At 34.3% G+C, this 20,604-nt stretch overlaps 1 protein-coding gene across 5 annotated transcripts in view; it reads right to left on the minus strand.

Annotated features, from left to right (window-relative positions):
• The window catches only part of LOC149572842 (DExH-box ATP-dependent RNA helicase DExH7, chloroplastic-like), a 356,903-nt gene that overhangs the window by 274,029 nt on the left and 62,270 nt on the right, over positions 1–20,604 (minus strand). For all 5 annotated transcript variants that reach the window (XR_016359987.1, XM_089813915.1, XM_089813917.1 and 2 more), the window contains exons 11-13: positions 19,788–19,867; positions 14,935–15,057; positions 1,988–2,074 (exon numbers count right to left, since the gene is read on the minus strand). Coding sequence is in view for 4 of the 5 variants with exons in the window: in XM_089813915.1 (XP_089670041.1) it covers positions 1,988–2,074; positions 14,935–15,057; positions 19,788–19,867 (290 nt within the window). In the remaining variant the exon portion in view is untranslated. The remainder of the gene's footprint in view (positions 1–1,987; positions 2,075–14,934; positions 15,058–19,787; positions 19,868–20,604) is intronic.

The following is a 20,604-nucleotide window of genomic DNA, read 5'->3' on the forward strand; positions in this document are numbered from 1 at the left end:
TGGTACTTACATGGGCAAGAATACATGTACCTCCAACCTTTTGCCATTAAGATCTTGTCACAAGTAAGTATTTAAGTTTTTTTTCCTCTTCTGATGGCCACTTTAGCTTGTAGAATTAGCACTCTTAAATTCCCATTGTATTGTAAATTACAATTTCTATTTTTTTTAATTGTGTTGGTTGTCTCTCTAGGTTGCGAGCTCTTCTGCTGCTAGGGGAATTGGAGTACATACTCCTTTATCCACTCAATGAAGCGTAACCAATTGGGTTCAAAGAAAGCAGAGGACTTGGTATTTATTCAAAACAACTAGCGTCTCCTATCACGCAAGGATACAAGATATAAGAAGGGGCCAGAGAAGCTATGGATGTATTACCCAAGACTTCTGAATTGGATATGACTGTCCAAGATCTATCTAGAATTGCCTTGCTAGATGTTGAGGAGGATGAGGAGGATGTGATTGCTTTTGGGGCTGGTGGAACCGGTTTGGGTTCCAATGATGAGGAAACTGATATACATGGGGATGAAGCCATTGATCCCTCAATTTTTTATGACCCATTAGACCCTTGAAGGGCATTTGCATCTTTGGTTCTATGAGTCTACGATCATTGATAAACTATTAAACATTTGTCATTTATCACTATGTTTCAAACTTTACTATCTATCAATCTAATGAACTAGTCTATGTTTTGAAATTTCATTTTGCATTTTAGTAATTCAATGTATGATTTTCTTTACAGTGATATATTCAAACACTCAAATGACTTACTTTTACAACTATGCAAGTTTCTCTTTTTTTTGCACATATATACTCACAAACCCACCCACAAAAAAGTTTTTTTGCCCGAACCCACAAACCCAAATCCTGAACCCGAATGCGTCCCCAAACCCAAATCGGCAACTTAGCTATTCAGTGCACATACTTGTAAAGTCTGCCAGTTTCGTTAGAACCCTAGGAGCTCTCCCCTTACAATTTGTAGAGCAGTCAAATATTATGTTTTCTCTTGTTTTATGTTCTTTGACTACAGACATTATAAAAACATTGGCACACCTTTGATGTGGATGTCTACAGTAAAGTGACTTTTAAGAGTTCATAGAGTGGATCTGATTTGAATATCTTCCTACTTTGTAGAACAACCATACTTTGAGGGAGGGGAAAGAAACTTAGGGCCCACTACAATCATGTTAATGTTGCTGGTCTTTCCACCAGATTATTGATGTCATGCTATAAGTATAGTAACATTATCACCATTAAACGGCCAGCGATTAAAATAACATTATAGTAACATTATCACCAATAAGTGACTTTTAAGAGATCATAGCGTAGATCTGATTTGAATATCTTCCTACTTTGCAGAACAGCCATACTTTGATGGGGGGAAAGAAACTTAGGCCCCACTACAATCATGTTAATGTTGCTGGTCTTTCCACCAGATTATTGATGTCATGCTATTAGTAACATTATCACCAATAAATGGCCAGCTATTAAAATAACAAGTATAAACAATTTAATTATTATCTCCAATGAAAATTACAAATAGAATGATCAAAATGATGATAAAATGTTGTCCCTCTAGCTCTCCTTAAACCATAAACAAGTCCATTATGTACGTAAGAAGAGGTTAAATGTAGTCTACCCCTCCTTGAAAAACAGTATAACCCATTCCTTTAATCGATCATACTCATTTTATTAAATATGTGGGTCAACTGACACAAATAAACGCTGAACAAACCTTTGACAACAACAAAAAGCCACAGCAAAAACTGTAGATGCACACATCATGCCTTCCATTACAAAACAAAATTCTTAGACTGCACAACCAATACTAGTTTTTACATAAATCTGTGGAAATGATCGCTATTCACAAGCAAGTTGCATTAGTCAGCAATGCACAAAGATGAATAATTTTAGTCTGAAAAGTTGAGAGCAACATTAGGAAAGTATACGAACTTCTTAAATCAAAAATCAGGCAGAGAGTTCCAGAATATACCGCAATTCTCCGTGGCTGTGTGCATATGATATTACAAAATCCCCCCTGTCCTGCTTCAATCAGGTCATCTAATATATACTGTGGAACCTAAAGCAGAAATATTTTCAACTGTCAGGGAAAAAAAACAGAAGAAATCATTTTTTTTATATTGTTAATCGTTCAGAGATATCAAGTTTATATGAACATCAACATGAGACCAATACAAGCTCTTGTGATCACAACCATGATTTTAATATCACCTCCTTTTGAACACTACTAGAAACCATCTACAGATGACCACTGGTCACAACTTAGAAATCCCAAATCCACTAATTTACAAACCACCTCCACATTAGAAGCCAACTATGGAAGACCAAGAGTTGCAATCTAGAATCCCAAATTAGATGTCTATTTGAGATCTGCCTTTGGGTCTCCAAAAAAGAGAACTTGATGCTTTCCAACACAGCTCAACCCATTAAAGACATAGTTGAGGTCCAAATATTTGATAAAATGAATATCATGAAAATATGTAATCACTAATTAAAAATTAATAACAGTTACAAAAATTGTATTTAATATGCACATTTCACCACAGTTGCTGTAGTCAAAACAAAAACAAAATGATAGAGTTAAGATGCAAGTAAAAATCAAACATGATGTAAAGGCTAAAGCAAAAAACTGAATTTTGCAGTAAATACTTATCAATAGAATTAAGAAGTAAAAGGAAAGGAAGCATATTTGAATGCACATACTCGTCAAAATGAGTACCCATGGAAATCTGCAATAATTAATTAAAAAATACTGATAGGAGAGAGGAGCCAATACATTCTCATCCTAACTCTGTGCCTCTCAAAATTCTATATGGATATTTCAAATTACTCTAAAAAATTTACAGTAGTTTGATTGTCGAGTCCCCTAATTCAAAACAAAATTTCGAGTCCATATGGTCAAATATGATAACACCTCAGCATGTGTTCGTGTGAAGATGTCTAAAATAGGACAATAGTTGTTGACAAAGTCATGTATAATGGTGCACTAATGTGGCATCACGAGTGTTGTTTTTTTTTTAATTTAGAGGCTTCTTTTGGGGATATGCATTGATTGGAAAATTTTAGTGCACCGCTATAGGTCTGTTTTTTCCACCTACTATAACATGTAGTGAAGCCCCGCATTTGTATTGGCTCCTCTCCCCTGGTTACAAAAAAATTATTTTATGTTGGCACATTTCACCATAGTTGTTGCATTCAAGACTAAAAATAACAATAGAATTAAGATGCGAGTAAAAGCTGAACTTAAAGTAAACTAAAAGACCTGTGATTTTCTGCAGAACAATTTAATTTAAAGTGGCTTCAGTTGACCTAACACTAAAATTAAAAGCAACATAAAGCATGTGATTCAGCAACAAGAGAGCTTTTCTATATGTTCAATTACAGACCCTCACTTGCAGTGGCATGTAGATGAGGACTACATGCTTACTTCTTGTTTCAGCCCTTCTTTCACAGAAATATGTTATGCCTGAACCACCAGTGACACTATTTATATTTCTAATGTGTTATTTAGTTTAATTTATTTTCTTCAGTAACTAAAAATTAAACTTATGTGATCCAACGGCGAAACAACCAAGAACCATCCATCCTAGGTGAACCATTCTTGTCTACATTAGATACTAATGTGGATTCTTTCTCTACAGTGTTTGCATCCACCATTCATATTTCTGAAGTGAACACTTCAACATTGCCCATCTCTTTTGCAGCTCCTTCTGTCCTCACAATGGAACAATGTGAAAGTTTGGAGAATGTGTTTGAAGTTTTCTCTACTTTTTCAACTCTCACAAAGGGACATGTTTCCTAACTTGATACCTCGGCTACAAGGTTCGAAATATTTATGTCAGAATCATCACAAAGAATGCCCATGATTCCAACAGCGCAAACAAAGGCATGCCCTATGACAGCAGAGATACGGTCAGGATCAATGTCTCAAAAGTTCTCGGATGTCTCAAAAGTATTATCTCAAAGCTCAAGTACACACACTGATCTTTCAACCAAGAATAAAACCATGCATGAAGATTTGGGACAGAATGCTACAAATAGACTTGGACGTCTTGACCACGTATGAGATCATCCCATCCTCAAAGATGTTCTATGAATACCAAGGGCTCATGGTCAACAAGCTGTGAGTAATAGAGGAGCTGGTAACAGTGGTGTAAGAAGCCCTTAGAAGCTGCAAAGTTGTGGAAACTGACATCGATGATATAGAACAGATGAGATGCAAAGTGTTCAATCAAGACAATGACTTGCTAGCAGAAGAAGTCATCACTTTGGAATTCACCAATAGGATCAATGCTCAATTTGAAGCGGATGACTTTGGAGTACATGTGATGAATAGGTTTTCAGCCTATAAGTTCTATGTAAAGCACCTATGACAGTTTTTTGAAGAGAACTACCAAGCCATCAAGAAGTGCAACACCACAACAATCAAGATGAATGCAATTGCACAGAGAACGGGAATACCAGATCCTTCGGTTCTTTATAATTGCATTACAAAGTACAAGGTTTTTGCTGACAATCTTAAAGATTGATTCAGCATTTCAACATTTTCTTCAAAGTTTGCTTAAGTGTATTTTCAGTTTTGTAGTTTTAGAAGATATGTTGTGTGTAGTCCGTTTGCATGTAACCCGATTATTCATACCTTTAGTCATGTAATCCAATAAGTCTTCTTTCTTTGCTTGACTTAGACAAGGTGGTTAAGTTTCTCCCACCTTTTTCTCCATTTTTATCGCTCTTGTTTGCCTATATAAAGGAGTACCCTTCATTGTAAATAATCATCTTTTTTATATGCAAGCGAGCTCTACCTTTTTTGTGCAAGCATAACTGTGATTTGTTGTACAAGTTTGAAAGAAAAGTGAATATAAAGAGCTATTGTTTTTGAAGTTGTGCCGAGAAGCAATTGTGGTAGCTCAAATTGGAAGTTAGACTGCAATTTGTGTTTCTATCTATGGTTCATGTTAATCTTGTGTATATTTGGAGCAAAACAAAAAGCAATTTGTTTAAAAGTTGTGACTAGAAGCAATTGTTGTAATACAAATTAGAAATTGTGACTGTAATTTGTATTGATGTCTCATGTCCATGCATCTTATTAGAGTTAAGTTATTTTCATGTCTATGAATTGGAATAGCTTATAGGCTTAGAATCTAGAAGTCATCTAATTATCGAAGTTTGTGTGCTCCAATAGTAGTGGTTTGCTTTCATAGTATAGAAAAATATACATAGGTCTAAGTTGGTACGCTTTCAATCAGCCTGTGAGTTGGTATGAGTTTATCGGTATCATTGTTTCCAATTTTAAGATAGAAGTGTAGTTAAGAGATTCGTCTTGCCCATTACCCGCTCCACAAGTAAGTGGATTCTTTCTTGAAATAAGAGGAAAGAATATCAGCAACACCCTTTAAAAATATCTCTAACTTCTTGCTTACAATGCTGGTAATCCTATTTTGCAATGGAGTTTATACAGATTGTCATTTGCAAACTATCCACCCAACACATCTCAGATGAGTTTAAGTAAAATTATTTACCACATTCTATTAAATATTGATAAGTAACATGGATCATTTCTGCAAATGTAATTATATTGCCATTGTTATAAATATGTTCAAAATGCAGATCCCAATTTCTTATAAATATAAGAGTAGGAGACATGTCTCATTAGTTAATATATATACATGTCTCTAAAATTAATTATCTATAGTATAATTATACTATTATATAAACATTGTATGTTAAGATTAAATCAATCTGACTGTAGCTATAATCTTAACACTCCCTCTTAGTTAGGAAGGATTGATATAGATTTCACATTATGCTCTTAAGTTATATGAAGAGATATCATCTCAATATGATATTCTTGGAATGGTATATTACTATGGGAAATATGGAAGGAGATAGACAAAAGAATCTTCAATGATGAAGCTTTCAAACTTAACTCTTTTCTTAATAAAGTTGAATCTAGTAATCACAAAAGTTCTCAATAATCATCTCAGGAATCACACAAACGAAGAAGGAGCATTTTCAGAATGGGATGATCTAGTTAAAAAGAATTGGAACAATCTTATTAGTTTGCCTAGGGTATATCCCAAATCTAATAAAGTAGCCCGAGCTAATTGCATTTGGCAACCTCCTCTCCTAGATTGGGCAAAGGTAAATTTTGATGGTGCTTCTCAGGGCAACCTAGGTATAGCTGGTTTAGAATGTGTCATCTCTTTCTCTGACAAATGGTTCCTCAAACGAGCCAAACCGCTAGGGAGGGTTACTAACAATCTAGTAGAATTAGAAGCACTCGCAGAAGGACTCCAATTATGCTTGAATATAGGTATTAAGAAACTCATAGTTGAAGGGGACTCCCAAATTATTCTCAATGCACTCTACAAAATAAGCACCCCAAATTGGGTATTAAATTTGAAATTTGAAACTATCGTAAATATAGTGGATAAGTTTGAAGAAATTAGAGTCCAGCATATCTATAGAGAAGGTAACAAAATAGCAGACATCCTAGCAAATGTTGGGGCTAACGGTCAAAACTTCAACATATATAATAATGAGAATTATCACATTTATAACCTTACTAAAAGTTTAACAATCTTTCAATATTGCCTTCGGGCAACCTAATAATCACAATCTACATAATTATCAATCATTGTAACAACTGGAATTGGGGTGACTTAATGCGTAATTATCAATCATTAAACATTTACGCGCTCCATTTACATATGCTCAGATCCCTCACGCATCTTCGATCTCAACCTTGATAGCAAATGTACCCCATTTTTAAGATTTGGACAGCTCACCTTGTATAGTACATATTGAGGTGTTGTCATTATTTCGGATATCTTTTGCTTGATGTCACAATTTTTTGGCACAAGCTAATCTGAGGGAGGGCATCCTCTAATGATGCAGCCATTGCTATTTAAAGACTCCTCCATACCTTTCTGCGGTGTCGTCGCTTAGCAGTCGCTAGTTGTAGGCTTTGGGTTTTCTAGCTTTAGGCTATCATTTGAAGGCTTTGGGTTACCTAGCAGTAGGTTGTCTTTTGGAGGATGGATACATCTATTAGGATGAAACCGGGTCTCAAAGAGATGGCCTTTTGGAGGGAGATTTCTTTGCTTAGGATCAGCAAGATGGTAAAGCTTGAGGATGGCCTAATTCATCGGACGATTAAGATTATCTTGGGCAAGGAATTCTCTTCTTTGACTGACAAACCCAAGCACAATTCTAACATTGTCGCTATGTTTCTAACCACCACCCTTCATGTGGATAGGGATAATCTAGCGCTGAGGGATTTTTGCAAGGCCATGTTCAAGGGTCCTTATCTTTGTGAGTTGGATGAGGTTCTAGGCAACATTGTCCATGACCTCTGCATCCCCAAGAGGAGTGAGTATTACGTTGAAGACTCTTTGGTGGAAGTTGCCCAGATATTGATAATAAAAGGCAAGAGGGCCTTTATGCTTCGCATGGAGCAAATCACTCGCAATTGGATGTTTTTGCTTGCCACCACCAACACGCGCATTTACATCAATTGGAAGGGCTTGGATTGGTACTGTCAGATGGAAGACATCCTGGTTTATTAGCTCTTGTTCTTGTTGTCCTTTTGGTTGGTGTCCCTCCCCTTTGTTTTGGGTTCCCCACTGTGGGTTGGATGTTTTCCCTAGTTGGTCTGTACACCCTTTTTGGGTTCCTTTTTCCATGTTCCCGTTTTTCGCTTCTCCTCTCTGGTGGAGCCCCTCTCTTTGTTTTCGGGGCCCCTTTTTTTTTGTTCCTTCAGCTAATCTTCTTGTAGGTTTGTACATAGATATCGATTCTAGTTTAGTATGCATCTCTGTTTCTGGTTTCTTTAGTAATCTAATACTATAACTGGTTTTCGTATTCAGTTCCCTCTTCATTATGGTTTTGGTGACACTCGCACCTACTATATTGGGCTCGAATTGTAATTTTGTTATTTGCTTCCTCTTTGCATCCATCCTCCTCTCCTGAATGCCTTAATTTATTTGTCATCATTTTATCACAAAGTATCAGGATTTCAAACTTGGAACTGAGAACAAGAGTTTAAACAATGTGAAATTATTTCTAGGTCTGCTAAAGAGTGTTTTTGCTATCTCCCTTTTAATTTATCTAACAATTAATATGTTAAAACTCAAGTTTTGGTAATATGACCTTGGTTTAAATTTGGCACCTTCATATGAGTTTTTAAATTATTCTAACTATGCTAACGTTTGAAAGGAGTTCCTTGAAAGTTGTCAACAAGTTAGGTGGGAAGAAATCTACCCTTTTCTACATTATCTTCCGACTCCAACGCACTAATAACACTCTAGCACTTTCATGATTTAAGTTTCTTGTAGAAGCTTGAGTAGGAGGTTTCTAACTCCCTTTCATTGATATTTTCAAAGCTCACTCAAAATCTAGGGAATGCCTCCTTTTCTGCATTATCTTTTGACTCCAGCACACTAATAACACTCTAGCACTTTCTTGATTTAAGTTTATTGCAAACATTTGAGTAGGAGGTTTCCGACTCCCTTTAATCAATATTTTCAAAGCTCACTCAAAATCTGGGGAATGCCTCCTTTTAGATGTAAAAATATATCAGGGGCAAATCAGAGGTCCCATGCTAAAATCCATTTATAAACAAAGGTATGCCCCTTTTATATTGTAAAATGTATAGGATGAAAGTCCTAGGCAGGACTAGAGGTTTTCTTCTTCGTCCTTTCCTACCAATGCCTGTTTGAACAGAGATACTTATATTTTGTTCTATATTATCCATATAATACAAAGGCCTCGGTCGTTTACTGATCAAAATATATGTATATTTTTATATTTTTATATTTTTATATATATATTTATAATATTATACATATGTAGTATAATTATAATATTATATATATATATATATATATATATATATATGATATATATATCAGCATTGCATCTTAAGATTAAATCAATCCGACTGTAGCTATAATCTTAACACTCCCTCTTAGCTAGGGAGGATTTGTTATGGAACATGATATGCTCACAAGCATATGGAGATATATCATCTCAATGTGATATTCCTAGAATTGGATATTTACAGATATCAGCATAAATCCATCAACACACATATATATTACATATGGAATTTGCTTCAATTCACTATGAGGCTAAATTTCTCAACACTCCCTCTTTAACAAAGAGAGAACTAAAGCAATTATAATACAAGATTTGAACACCACCTTACATGTGGTCTGTGATAGATTTATGTTATGGTGTCTGGCAAGATCCGATCCGAAGAAACATACCAAACTGATTTTCATGGTGTCCGGCAAAATCCAGCCCAAAGAACCATGATGAGTTGATTATCAAGGTGTCTGGCAAAATCCGGCCCAAAGAACCATGATAAGTTGGTTATCAAGGTGTCTGGAAAAATTTGGCACAAAGAACCATGATAACACTTGCTCCAACACATTTTGGTATTAGGAGATAGATCAAATATTGATAAAGTCATCACCTTACAACAGTTACCTTTTGTTCGTTATCATGACCTCCAACACTCTGGCACAACAACTTAATGAAGTTTGTCATGATAACAGGTCTACCATTTATAAGATCATCACCTTACAATGGTTATCATCTTACAATGGTTACCTTCCGTTTATATATGTCAATGAAAGATCATCACCTTTCATTACATATCATATGTGAAATAGTAACCATCATGAACCAGGGCAAAGAATGGTACAAAGGCTTTCACCTCAATTCTATCTCATAAAGAAGAATAGATTATAATAAATTTTACTTAGAACTTCTCATAGAGAAGATATCATTTACAAAGGATTGCACCTCAAAATTCTCCCTTTGTACATCGATCTTGGGAAGTTAGGTCCTCTAGTTACTTCCTCAGAAGCTCTCTTCACCCAAGGATGCCTGTCGAACTCACTCTGAAAATGATATCGATCTTTTGATTTTCTAGTGATAAGTCAATACTTCCTAATGATGCACTCAAGAGTAGGCCCAACAAAATCATGCAGTCACACACATGTATTTCTAGACTCCCACTGAGTTTCAATCTTTTAAGCTCCTGCGTTGCCTTCAAAGAAGTGTCATACTCCCTTTTAATGTAGAAGAATCTCATAATCTCAATCATCAAAGATGTTTGCTTCAAGAGCCTCATTGTATCCATCTTGATCATTAGGGTCCTTGGACCTACTATCATTAGGTTGAGTCTGCACAATATCTGGTAGCATGTGTAAAGTACCAACTTTCTTTTCCTGTAAGAACATCCTCAAACATAAAAGAAAAGATCAAGGCAAATAACCTTTATAGTATGTATAGAAATTACAAATTAGAGAGAGATAAAATCTAAAAAATAAGAATACTTACCTACACATAAAAATTCATAATTGTCTTCTTAGATTACTTGAGTGGGAATGGAACATTGACTATTATTCCCCCGACAATGTGAAGTTCCTATTCTTATATTGTTGATCTATTCTGCATCATATATGTCAATGTTGGCAAAGAATCATCCTCGAGGTCAAGGGAAAAAACAAGAGCATAATAATAAAGAAAGTGTCAATCATCATCATTAGATGCACCACGAACCCCTTAATGAATGCCTTCAATTAAGAAGTTGTTGCTCCCACCAACTGAATTGATCTCAAAAGGAATGCATCCTCCAATGTTCGAATATAAGTAATTTTGTCTATCATCATTTCATTTTTGGTCTCTACAATCCTGAGATGTTATCTCTAATTTGCTAATATGCATTTGTGTTTTGTATTTGATATAAAATGTTTCCAATAGGCATGCGTATTCCTACTTCTATCTCTTCTCAAAGGACCACATCCCTTTATAATATAATATTGGCTATTTAAGCAATGTATCTTATATTAAGATGAGTTATCTTTAAGAGACTTTATCAATATCCCGAAGTAATCAATCTTCTCTGTTATAAATAGAAGCATGAGAGTATTCTTCATAGACATCTTCTCTAGCATTCTTTATGCCAATCTTCACTATGAGTTCATGTTGACCCTCTTCTTAGTCGTGTTCCCTTTATTAATTATTACCAATCCCACATTCATAGCATTTTGTCCATGACTGAAAGAATGTACAATAGCCTTCCAATCTACAATTGCCACAATATTGTGTGCTATCATCATAAGCCTGCTCAGATGATTTTCTGAAGAACATTCTCATCTAGTGTTTTCAATCATCTTTCTTTATAGTGGACGACACTCGAGAGCATGAAGGAAGAAATAAATAAATAAAGAGGGGTTGAACGTATAAAAAAAATGTTTTGAAAGTCTCCTTCCTTGTATCGCCCTTGGGACATCCTTGTCCATCATTTTCTTTAATAAGGCATTGTAGTTAGTTTATCATAACTCCTTACTAGCTTTAAAAGTGTTATTGATTCTCTCTTATCACCTCTTTTCTAAGGATTGACTCCTCATTATCTTTTCCTAACTCCTCGTGTGAGTCTATTGTTTGAGTTCATGAAGGACATTGACCAGTTTGTTTTCCTAAAATCATGCCCAATCTTTATATTCATCGAAGCTCGTGATATTGGTGTGTGCTTCCTCCTTATTTATGTTTTATATGAAGAGACTTCCCTCTTCCTCAATAGCCACTTGTTGTTCGTATGGGTCCCTCTTGGCAAAAATGATGTAGCTACCACTCAAAGATGAGATCTCATCAAATGTTGAGTTGTATGATGGTGTCTCCATGTGGTGTTCAATGTCTCACCCACTTAGCACTTTATCCGCTTCTCATGGTGATGTTTCTAGCAGGCATGAGGTGATAAAAGAAATCCTCATCTGAGTGTCTTCCTTTCTCCAATGTCATCCACTCCTTCCTATCTAATCCGCAGTAAGCTATAATGATTTCCTTTGACAATGTAGTATGTCTCCTTTCCTTTAACATGATGTCCACCTTTTTCATCCATGAGGTTTTATCAATCTGTATCTATATTGTCCACATGAACAGCTGGCACCTTGAACATAGAAAATTTTCATCGAATGTGTTTGCAACCGATGATATTGAGCAAGTTTTAAGGAGCTGATGTATATTTGATCTTTGTGATTACATATTAATGTTAATCCTCTCCATAAATATCTTATTTGTTTGTATATGGCCATTCTCGTCTCGATCAAAATTTACTTAATTTTGCATAAAATCTATCAATCTCTTTCTAATTTTGAATCTTAATCATTCTTACCAACTATAATTTATGGTCATACCTGTGTAGGGCTTGCTGATATTTCGTATATGATATTGACCATACAACTCCAATGAAGTATCTATGGAAGACTCACTGCACTTTCACCAACTTTCCAATTCAGACGTGACTCTTGTCAAATGTACTGCCATCAGTTGCAGCTCCTCGATATTAGAAGAGTTGGTGAATATTATTTAGCAACGCTCATATTCCGCATTCGGTTTCGATGATCTTAGGAACATTTGATGCCATCATTGCATTGGCATACAGCAATATTCTGACAGCCTTATCATGGACATTACTTCAACAGATCTGATAATATAGTCCGCATGTAACCATACTCATATTAATCACCGCTAAGAAAAGACTTCTCACAAAGATGCTGCATACACTAGATATAGAATCATATTATAAATCTTCAATATTTCTCCTATGTTATATAAAAAGTGAGTCGCATATAATTGAGTTGATGTCATATCTCATTGATGCCATATTCAAAGTGGCCCTAACAAGTGCTTACACAATCAGACAGTTTGACACCAGACTTGCAAGTCCCATTTCCGTACTCCAAATTCTATAGCAGACCACCACCACTAAAAAACAATCTCAGGTCGGCAGCTTTGGCGGACATAGAGTATGCTGGGCTTGAAGACTATAATCAGCGATAGCAGAAACAGTCTATTCTAGGTGATAGATGAAGTCGATGGTCTCCAAAGACTGTCAGATTTTTACATAAATAGATGTCTCCCTAATGGAGATTGATAAGCCATGTTCAAGGTAGGTTCAATTACAGTTGTTAGTTGACAACCAATTGTATTATGCTATCATCAAGGGACTCCTAATCCATTTTCCATCGATGAACAAAGGAGTATCAACACTAGGAGGAAATTATAATCTCTCTCATTCTCATTTCCTTTTCTACATTTGCAGCCTTGCTCTGATACCATGATAAGTAACATAGATCATTTCTACAAATGTAATTATATTGTCATTGTTATAGATATGTTCAAAATGCAAATCCCAATCTCTTCTAAATATGAGTAGGAGACATATCTCATGAAGAGACATGTCTCTAAGATTAATCATTATTAGTTAATATATATTAACAATATAAATCATAATATAATATATGTATTATATATAATATATATGTATAATATTATATTTATTTATTTATTTATTTATATATATATATATATATATATATATATTAGTATAATTATAATATTATATATACATATATGATATATATATCAACATTGCATCTTAAGATTAAATCAATCCAACTATAGCTATAATCTTAACAAATACAACTTTACTGATACAACCAAAATTTCATCAAAATCCATTTTCCAGAAAGTGAGATAATGTCATCTGTGTCACACTTCAAAGCACAAAATATCTCACATGAATCAAACAAATCACTTCAATCTGATTGCTCACTATAACTACAGAGAATAAAATCAAAGGGGTACTATTAATCAGGGCAACAAGAACAAAGTTGTCCCTTGGCGACAATCAATCTTTCAACAATTGAGTCGAATCTGAGGTGCTCCAATTAGAAAAGATAAAAAACATCGCATGCAGGTATCAGGGAAATTTTATTGAACACAATGGAAAATATTTGTACAAAAGCATAGATCGTTGTCTTGGAACTTACCTCTGTCATGATCTTACAATCCAAGAAACAACCCCATCAAATTATTTGACATTAGAAACTCATCCAACAACTTTATTATAATAGCTACCGAGCCTTAACTTATAGTTTAGATGAATTTCTAATGCTATTAAATAAAAACCCTAAAAAAATTATTCACTAGCTATGGTGAATTACTTAATGCCTAATATTCTAGTCACCAGCACTAAATTCCAATTTCAATTTGATATCATGATTACTATCAGTTCCAACAAAAATCAACTCCACGAAATCAGTTACACGAGATTAAAAAATTCCATGTGCTTTTATCAAAAAGAAGTGTTATCTGCCTCCTTTTAAACATCTACTGTTCAATAAAACAGTATTGAAAGAAAACGGGAGTGAATGTCGGGCTAGATGATTTATTTTCCTTAAACATTTATTCAAATTTGATTGAAGCACCTCCCAGACTTAACTAATGATCAAACTAAAAAATGACTCTGTTCGTGAACATTTTGACTCCTGGCACCATAATAGTGAAACCAAGCTACTAGAAACCAGTAGGAAGAGCATCATCCAGTAGCTTTTATCCATATAAATTGTTAAGCTGAGAAATCTGAGCAGATATAATATGTTGACCTAATGTTGCATCATTCAGAAAACTATATTCTTCTGACAATGCCATGAGTTGTAGACAAACAAACCATAATTCAAAGATGAGCATGTTGTCCTTGAGCTTTTCAGACAAAGGAATAATAAGATCATCAATGTGATTAATAGTTTATAAAACAATGACTCAGTTCGTGAATATTTTGACTCCTGGCACCATAATAGTGAAACCAAACTACTAGCAACCAGTAGTAAGAGGATCATCCAGTAGCTTTTATCCATATAAATTGTTAAGCTGAGAAATCTGAGCAGATATAATATGTTGACCTCAATGTTGCATCATTCGGAAAACTAAATCCTTCTGACAATGCCATGAGGTGTAGACAAACAAACCATAATTCAAAGATGAGCATGTTGTCCTTGAGCTTTTCAAACAAAGGAATAATAAGATCATCAATGTGATTAATGGTTTATAAAACAAGCATACCTGAGTTGTCTTTCCACACCCCGTCTCCCCACTGACAACAATAACATCATTGTCTTTCATTAGTTCAAGAAACTGTGACTTTGCCTCTGCCATAGGAAGACCCCTCCTAGCTTCCAGCATCACCTATTAATACAAAAAATTGACGATAAAACTCATTGATAACTATGATTGCAAAGAAAATACCTTAAATGCCCAAACTTGTAAGAGTTCCAAACACTACAAAGAAAACCATTGGATAATCAGAAAATAGCATTTGAAGATAAGATTAAAATGTAGACAATGTTAGGAAACATGCTACTAAATTATTTTCTCTGAATTGAAAGGTGTGCTTCTAAATTTTAGTGAATAACAAGATACTCCAAATCACAATTTAAAATCTATTGAAGCTCTTGTCTAAAGCTTCGGGTCAAAAATGCAATGCACAAAAGTTAACCATTGCATGATGAATGGAAGGTCGTCTCCTACAAGTTAAAACCCACACATCACTTATTTTGTCAGTGAAGATCATATTAAAGTTTCTGAAATTCAAACACACCATATTCCAAACTAAGTTTATGTAGTCTTCTTTATATCTCTTGCCACTCCACATGTTTGTGGAACCACTTGGAACATCTATAAGTATTTCAAGAGCGTAAGTGAATAAACAGTAAAGCTAGCGAATGTGTTTTATCTTTCAACATTTACTTTCAGAAGACTCAAAACTATTATCCTCCAAATTGATTATGAGTTAGATTATTCTTAATAATTTTAAGGTTTATTAGAAAGAGTATATGTTACCTACCTCTAACAAAGACAGATTCTCAAGGTGTAAAGATGATATTTCATCATCTAGTATACACAATCTTTGGATACAAAGGAATAGAGTAAAAAACATGAATGTTAGATTATTCTTAACAGTTTGAAGGTTTATTAAAAACTTAAAAAGAGTATACGTTACTCACTCCTAACAAAGATAAAGAATCTCAAAGTGTAACGATGATATTTCATCATCTAGTATACAAAATCTTTGGAAAGTAAGGAATAGAATAAAGAACATGAATGTTGTCCATACATGTACTCTGGATCTCAAATGAAAAATCACTTAAGAATCTCCCAACCACAATGATACCATACATAACACATCTAGTAGATTGTCAGTAGCTGACCCATAACCAGGGTCATTATTCAACTCCTTTAATTATCAACAAATTATCGGTACTCTAATCAATTGAAATCCCATAATCTATCTCTGCTACAAGTAAAACTTATTGTGATAATCCCAAAATTGAATGTGACATACCACGAAGTTTGAAAAATGAAGTTCACAAATCAGCAGTAAGAAAGATCAAAAAACAGTAAAAAGCTATGTTACCATGTTCCTCCCTAATCTCCCACTCCCACCCAGTTCCTACATGGGTCCACTCAACACCTAACACAGTTCAAAGTTATCCCCAAAGGGATTCACAAGGAACTTAAAGTGCTCAAGGTGAACCCAAACCAGAACTAGGGCAAACCACACAGGTCAGATGACCTTAAAAGGAAAAAAAAACATTTTTCTAATGTACCTACCAAATTGTTTTCATCACACCTGCAAATTTTCCAAATTTAGCTCATGGGCATTTTATCAAATAGTTGATGGAAGATTGAAATCCATTCTATTTCTGATTTTTAAGATCAAGAATAGCTACAACTGATCTTCATTATCATAAGAAATTAACAGACAATTTCACAAACAGTTGGCCAACATACTATATATACATATATATGTGAAATTAGCTGATAAAAAAACATATTTAAACTAACGAAAAAAATCATATCAACAGGCTCGCATTGCACTGGAATGATACTTATAGTTATAATACCGTTGTAGATTATTTTATGCTATACATTAAGACTCGGAAAATATATTTAATATTGCTGCAGGTCATGTTAGTAGCTAAAATTGCCAATAGTGGCATGTTGTGATGGTTAAGTTATTGAGTTGTTATCCTTGCCATCAAGGTTCAAATCTAATAGGGATGAGGTCCCCCGTTTGTGGCCTCACTGGTTCATAGCTCCAGGTCAAAGCGTTTACCCCTCTTTAAAAAAAAACATGTTACTAGCTAAGACCAATTATTGCTTTGATAATCTCCAATGTTGCCATCTGATACGAATGATATCTGCACTTCATTCCCTGTCCAAATTCAAAGTGCAGATGAAAATCACCAAAGATTCTTCAAAAGGGAATCAATACCTTTTACTTTCCCATGCTTCCTTTAATCTCCATGCTTCCATTAATTCTCACACGGCCTTTTTTAGTTCCATTTTTAACTGCAGCTAGTCTTATAAAAATACATTGAACTCCATTTTCAATGGACAGCTGCCTACTAGATGGTACGACTATTACTAGAAAGTAATTGGTTAAAAACTTTGTTGCATTAACAAATGATCAAATAGATCATTATAAAGAATTTACAAGAATATGAGAATAGGAAGTTTCCAATAAGAAACTGAAGAAATATCTTATCTACAATACACTTCATAAATGACCATTTAAGTAATTAAATTATATTCTAATGCCCTCTGTAACGTCACTTCTTGCAATTTCTAGCAATTAGGAGATACGTAACTTGGATTCTTATCCTTTATGAATTATAATCTTATTTCTGCTACAAATTCATGAATTTATAATATAATATATGATAGATTGACTGATATTACTATATTTAATGATCACTATGCCTTCTGTTGTATCACGTATGCCAGATTTATACATAAGGAGATCTTCTCTTATAGATGCTTATTAAGATTATATTCTTATGTCTTGGTTCATAAGGCAGGTATTCAAGGGAGCAAACCTTGGATAGAACGATAGAGAAGTTAAATCTGATATTTAGTAGTCTGGCCTCTAGTATTTTATGAGCTCGGATATTCTATCACTTAAAGTGTGAAAATCTGATTGAGCAATTGTAGACTAATAGATGAAGGAAAGAACTAAATTTTTGATCAATTATTTACAACGGATGTATCTATTTCTTATTTGCTGATGCTTTTTCAATGGATTGCCTTATTTGATTGAATTCATTTCCTAGTAGTTCCTCCCCCTTGAAACAATTGGGAAAGCTCCTCTTATATCTCATTTGTGAAGTGATAAGATATGATGACAAAAGGCATGTCCCGTGCCTATCCATAATTATTACTTTTAAAATTCCCACCACTTCATTATCCAAGCCTAATCGCTCCCTTAATTACGGGTATATTAAGTTTTAACTGATGTATTAATTATCTTTATATTAATGAAATATGATCACCGTCAGCAAATCAAGAACCACGGAAAAGATGACTGAGAGAAGAAGTCGATGAATGCCATGTAAAAACAAAAGGAGCTTGATAAGAAATGGATGTCGAAAGAAGAACTGAAGCATGAAATTTTGACAAAGGAGATAGTTGACATGGGAGAACTTGAGAACACATATGAGCAGAATAATCTCAGAATTCGATCACAGCAGAATCATATCAAAAAGTTTATCAACAAAAATCATCCATGGATGAGAAACCGGAGCCAAAAGAGAATCACGTAGCCACAAATTTATCAACCTCCATTTGTAATCATAATGTCTCAACTCTCTATAGAGCATTTGACTCGCGTGGTTCTTTTTTTCTCGTCACGATCATTTCCCATCAACAGATATCCTTAATACTATGTTTAAAACTTTAATTTTAACGTGTTTAATCAATTATAGCTTTTACTTACGGTAGAGGATATTACAAGGCAATTTGGGTAATGAAGGCTTGCCTCAGGCAAAAGTGGTGTGGTGGTCTAATTCCAATTGTGGCGGCAATGGAACCGAGCAAGGGCTTTCGTGTGAATGAAGGAAGATGGCGAAAAGTGGTTTGTGACATGCAACAATACCACCCTTTTCTGATATAAAGTGCCACAATCAGCAAAGAAGATAGACGTGATGAAGCAATAGCGGAATGGGAACTTTTGAAGGATCATCTGTGCACAACTGAAATAGAGAAAAAAACAAAAGTTGGTGCTGGAAGCCAGGGAAGTGAAAGTGGGAAAGAAGAAAAATAAAGAGGACATTTTCGGCCCGAAGGACTATTGGTTCACTGGTCCTATGTTCAAAAGTAGAAAGGGTAGGTCAGGTATGTCTTTATTATTTTTGTTACAATATTGGAAATGTTATACTCTGTAAAGCCCATTTTAGTTCCCATAGTGGGTGTCTGGTTTGATCCTTTTTGGCAGAGGTCATATTATTGTCTGTTCTGTTCCTTTTTGAAATGGTAGTTGCACTTTTTAGCACACAGATGTTCTTACCTATTTTTTGTTTCTACATGACTGACTTGTATGGACTGTAATGGTAAGGGTGATAGTCAGGTTAAAAAGATTTATCAAGATATTACCCTCCTTTTGTACTGCAGCACTATATTATTAATATCTAATAAAAAACCATATTTTACAGGTAAAAAATTCTTAAATGTATAAATCTTGGAGATTTTGATGATATGTATGGAGTGCTCATGAATTTGTAATTGTTTCTTTGATTTCAAGCAAATGAGTCAGAATATTCCTCAAAAGCATTTTGCAAAGTTGATACTTGTTTGAAATTCAAATTGGAAAGTATTCCTAGCGATGTCCCACAGTTTAATGAATTAAATTTGTCATCGGCACATTTAGTTTTAATTTGCCAACATATTGATTTCACAAAATCCATGCATGATATCATAACAATGGTTCATTCTTTTATGCCATGATTTCTTAGTGTAGATGGACAAGCACTAACACTGGTCTGATTCCCTTATTTATTGAAAGATGATCAGTCCTCTTAGACAAAAACAAGAAGTATGCTACAAAACAAAAAATTCAGATCAAAGTTATCTGCTCATACCTTGTAGTTTTCCATATTCATTTTCCTCTTCAGTTCCTGCTTCAAAAAGTAGCTTTCATCTTCTCTCTGAGAAATAAGTCCTACATGCATGCCAGCAGAACTGAATTAGTTATAGCAATGAGATCAAAAGAATTATTTCTACAAAAGGATATGATCTCCCATTTATTTGACGAGTAGAATAGAGAATAATTTTGGACTTCCAAAACTAACATACATGCTTGGCTGTAAGATAAATTTACATCACGACATCCTTTAAGAAATTAGGAAGTATAGGTTGCCGTTGTTTAGTTCCTGCCTTTCTTCAAATTAAAATAAAGATATAAAATACTTCATTAAAACAGAATTCCAAATATATATGGCCTTATCATTATGAAAAATATAGGATGGTATATTTTACCATCCAGGTAAGACTGATACATCAATATATAGCAAATATATATTTAATTAATTTAGACTTTTTAGTTTGATGTCATGATGGCTTTTGTTGTCCTTGGTAATCCACAGAACCAGGTAAGGGTTGTGCTTATCCATATAAAAACATATTAATTCTAAGATAAATATTTATATATAAACATTTGCAGCACTAATTAAGCTTAAAATACCACATAGCATCATAAATCATACAATAAACAAAACCATCATAAAATAAATATTATTACAATATAAATTAGTCAAACTAGAATATATATACATCACATGGTTCTTCAAAAATATATACAAAAAACAAATGGTACCACATGTTAGTATTTCTCACTGATGATTGAGCTTATTGTGTAGTGATCGCATCCTTAGTTGTGGTGATCATTTGTTGACTGAT

The sequence above is a fragment of the Cupressus sempervirens genome, chromosome 2 (genome assembly GCF_028749045.1).
Source record: "Cupressus sempervirens isolate cs-2001-9-10 chromosome 2, ASM2874904v1, whole genome shotgun sequence".
NCBI classification, from domain to species: Eukaryota; Viridiplantae; Streptophyta; class Pinopsida; order Cupressales; family Cupressaceae; genus Cupressus; species Cupressus sempervirens.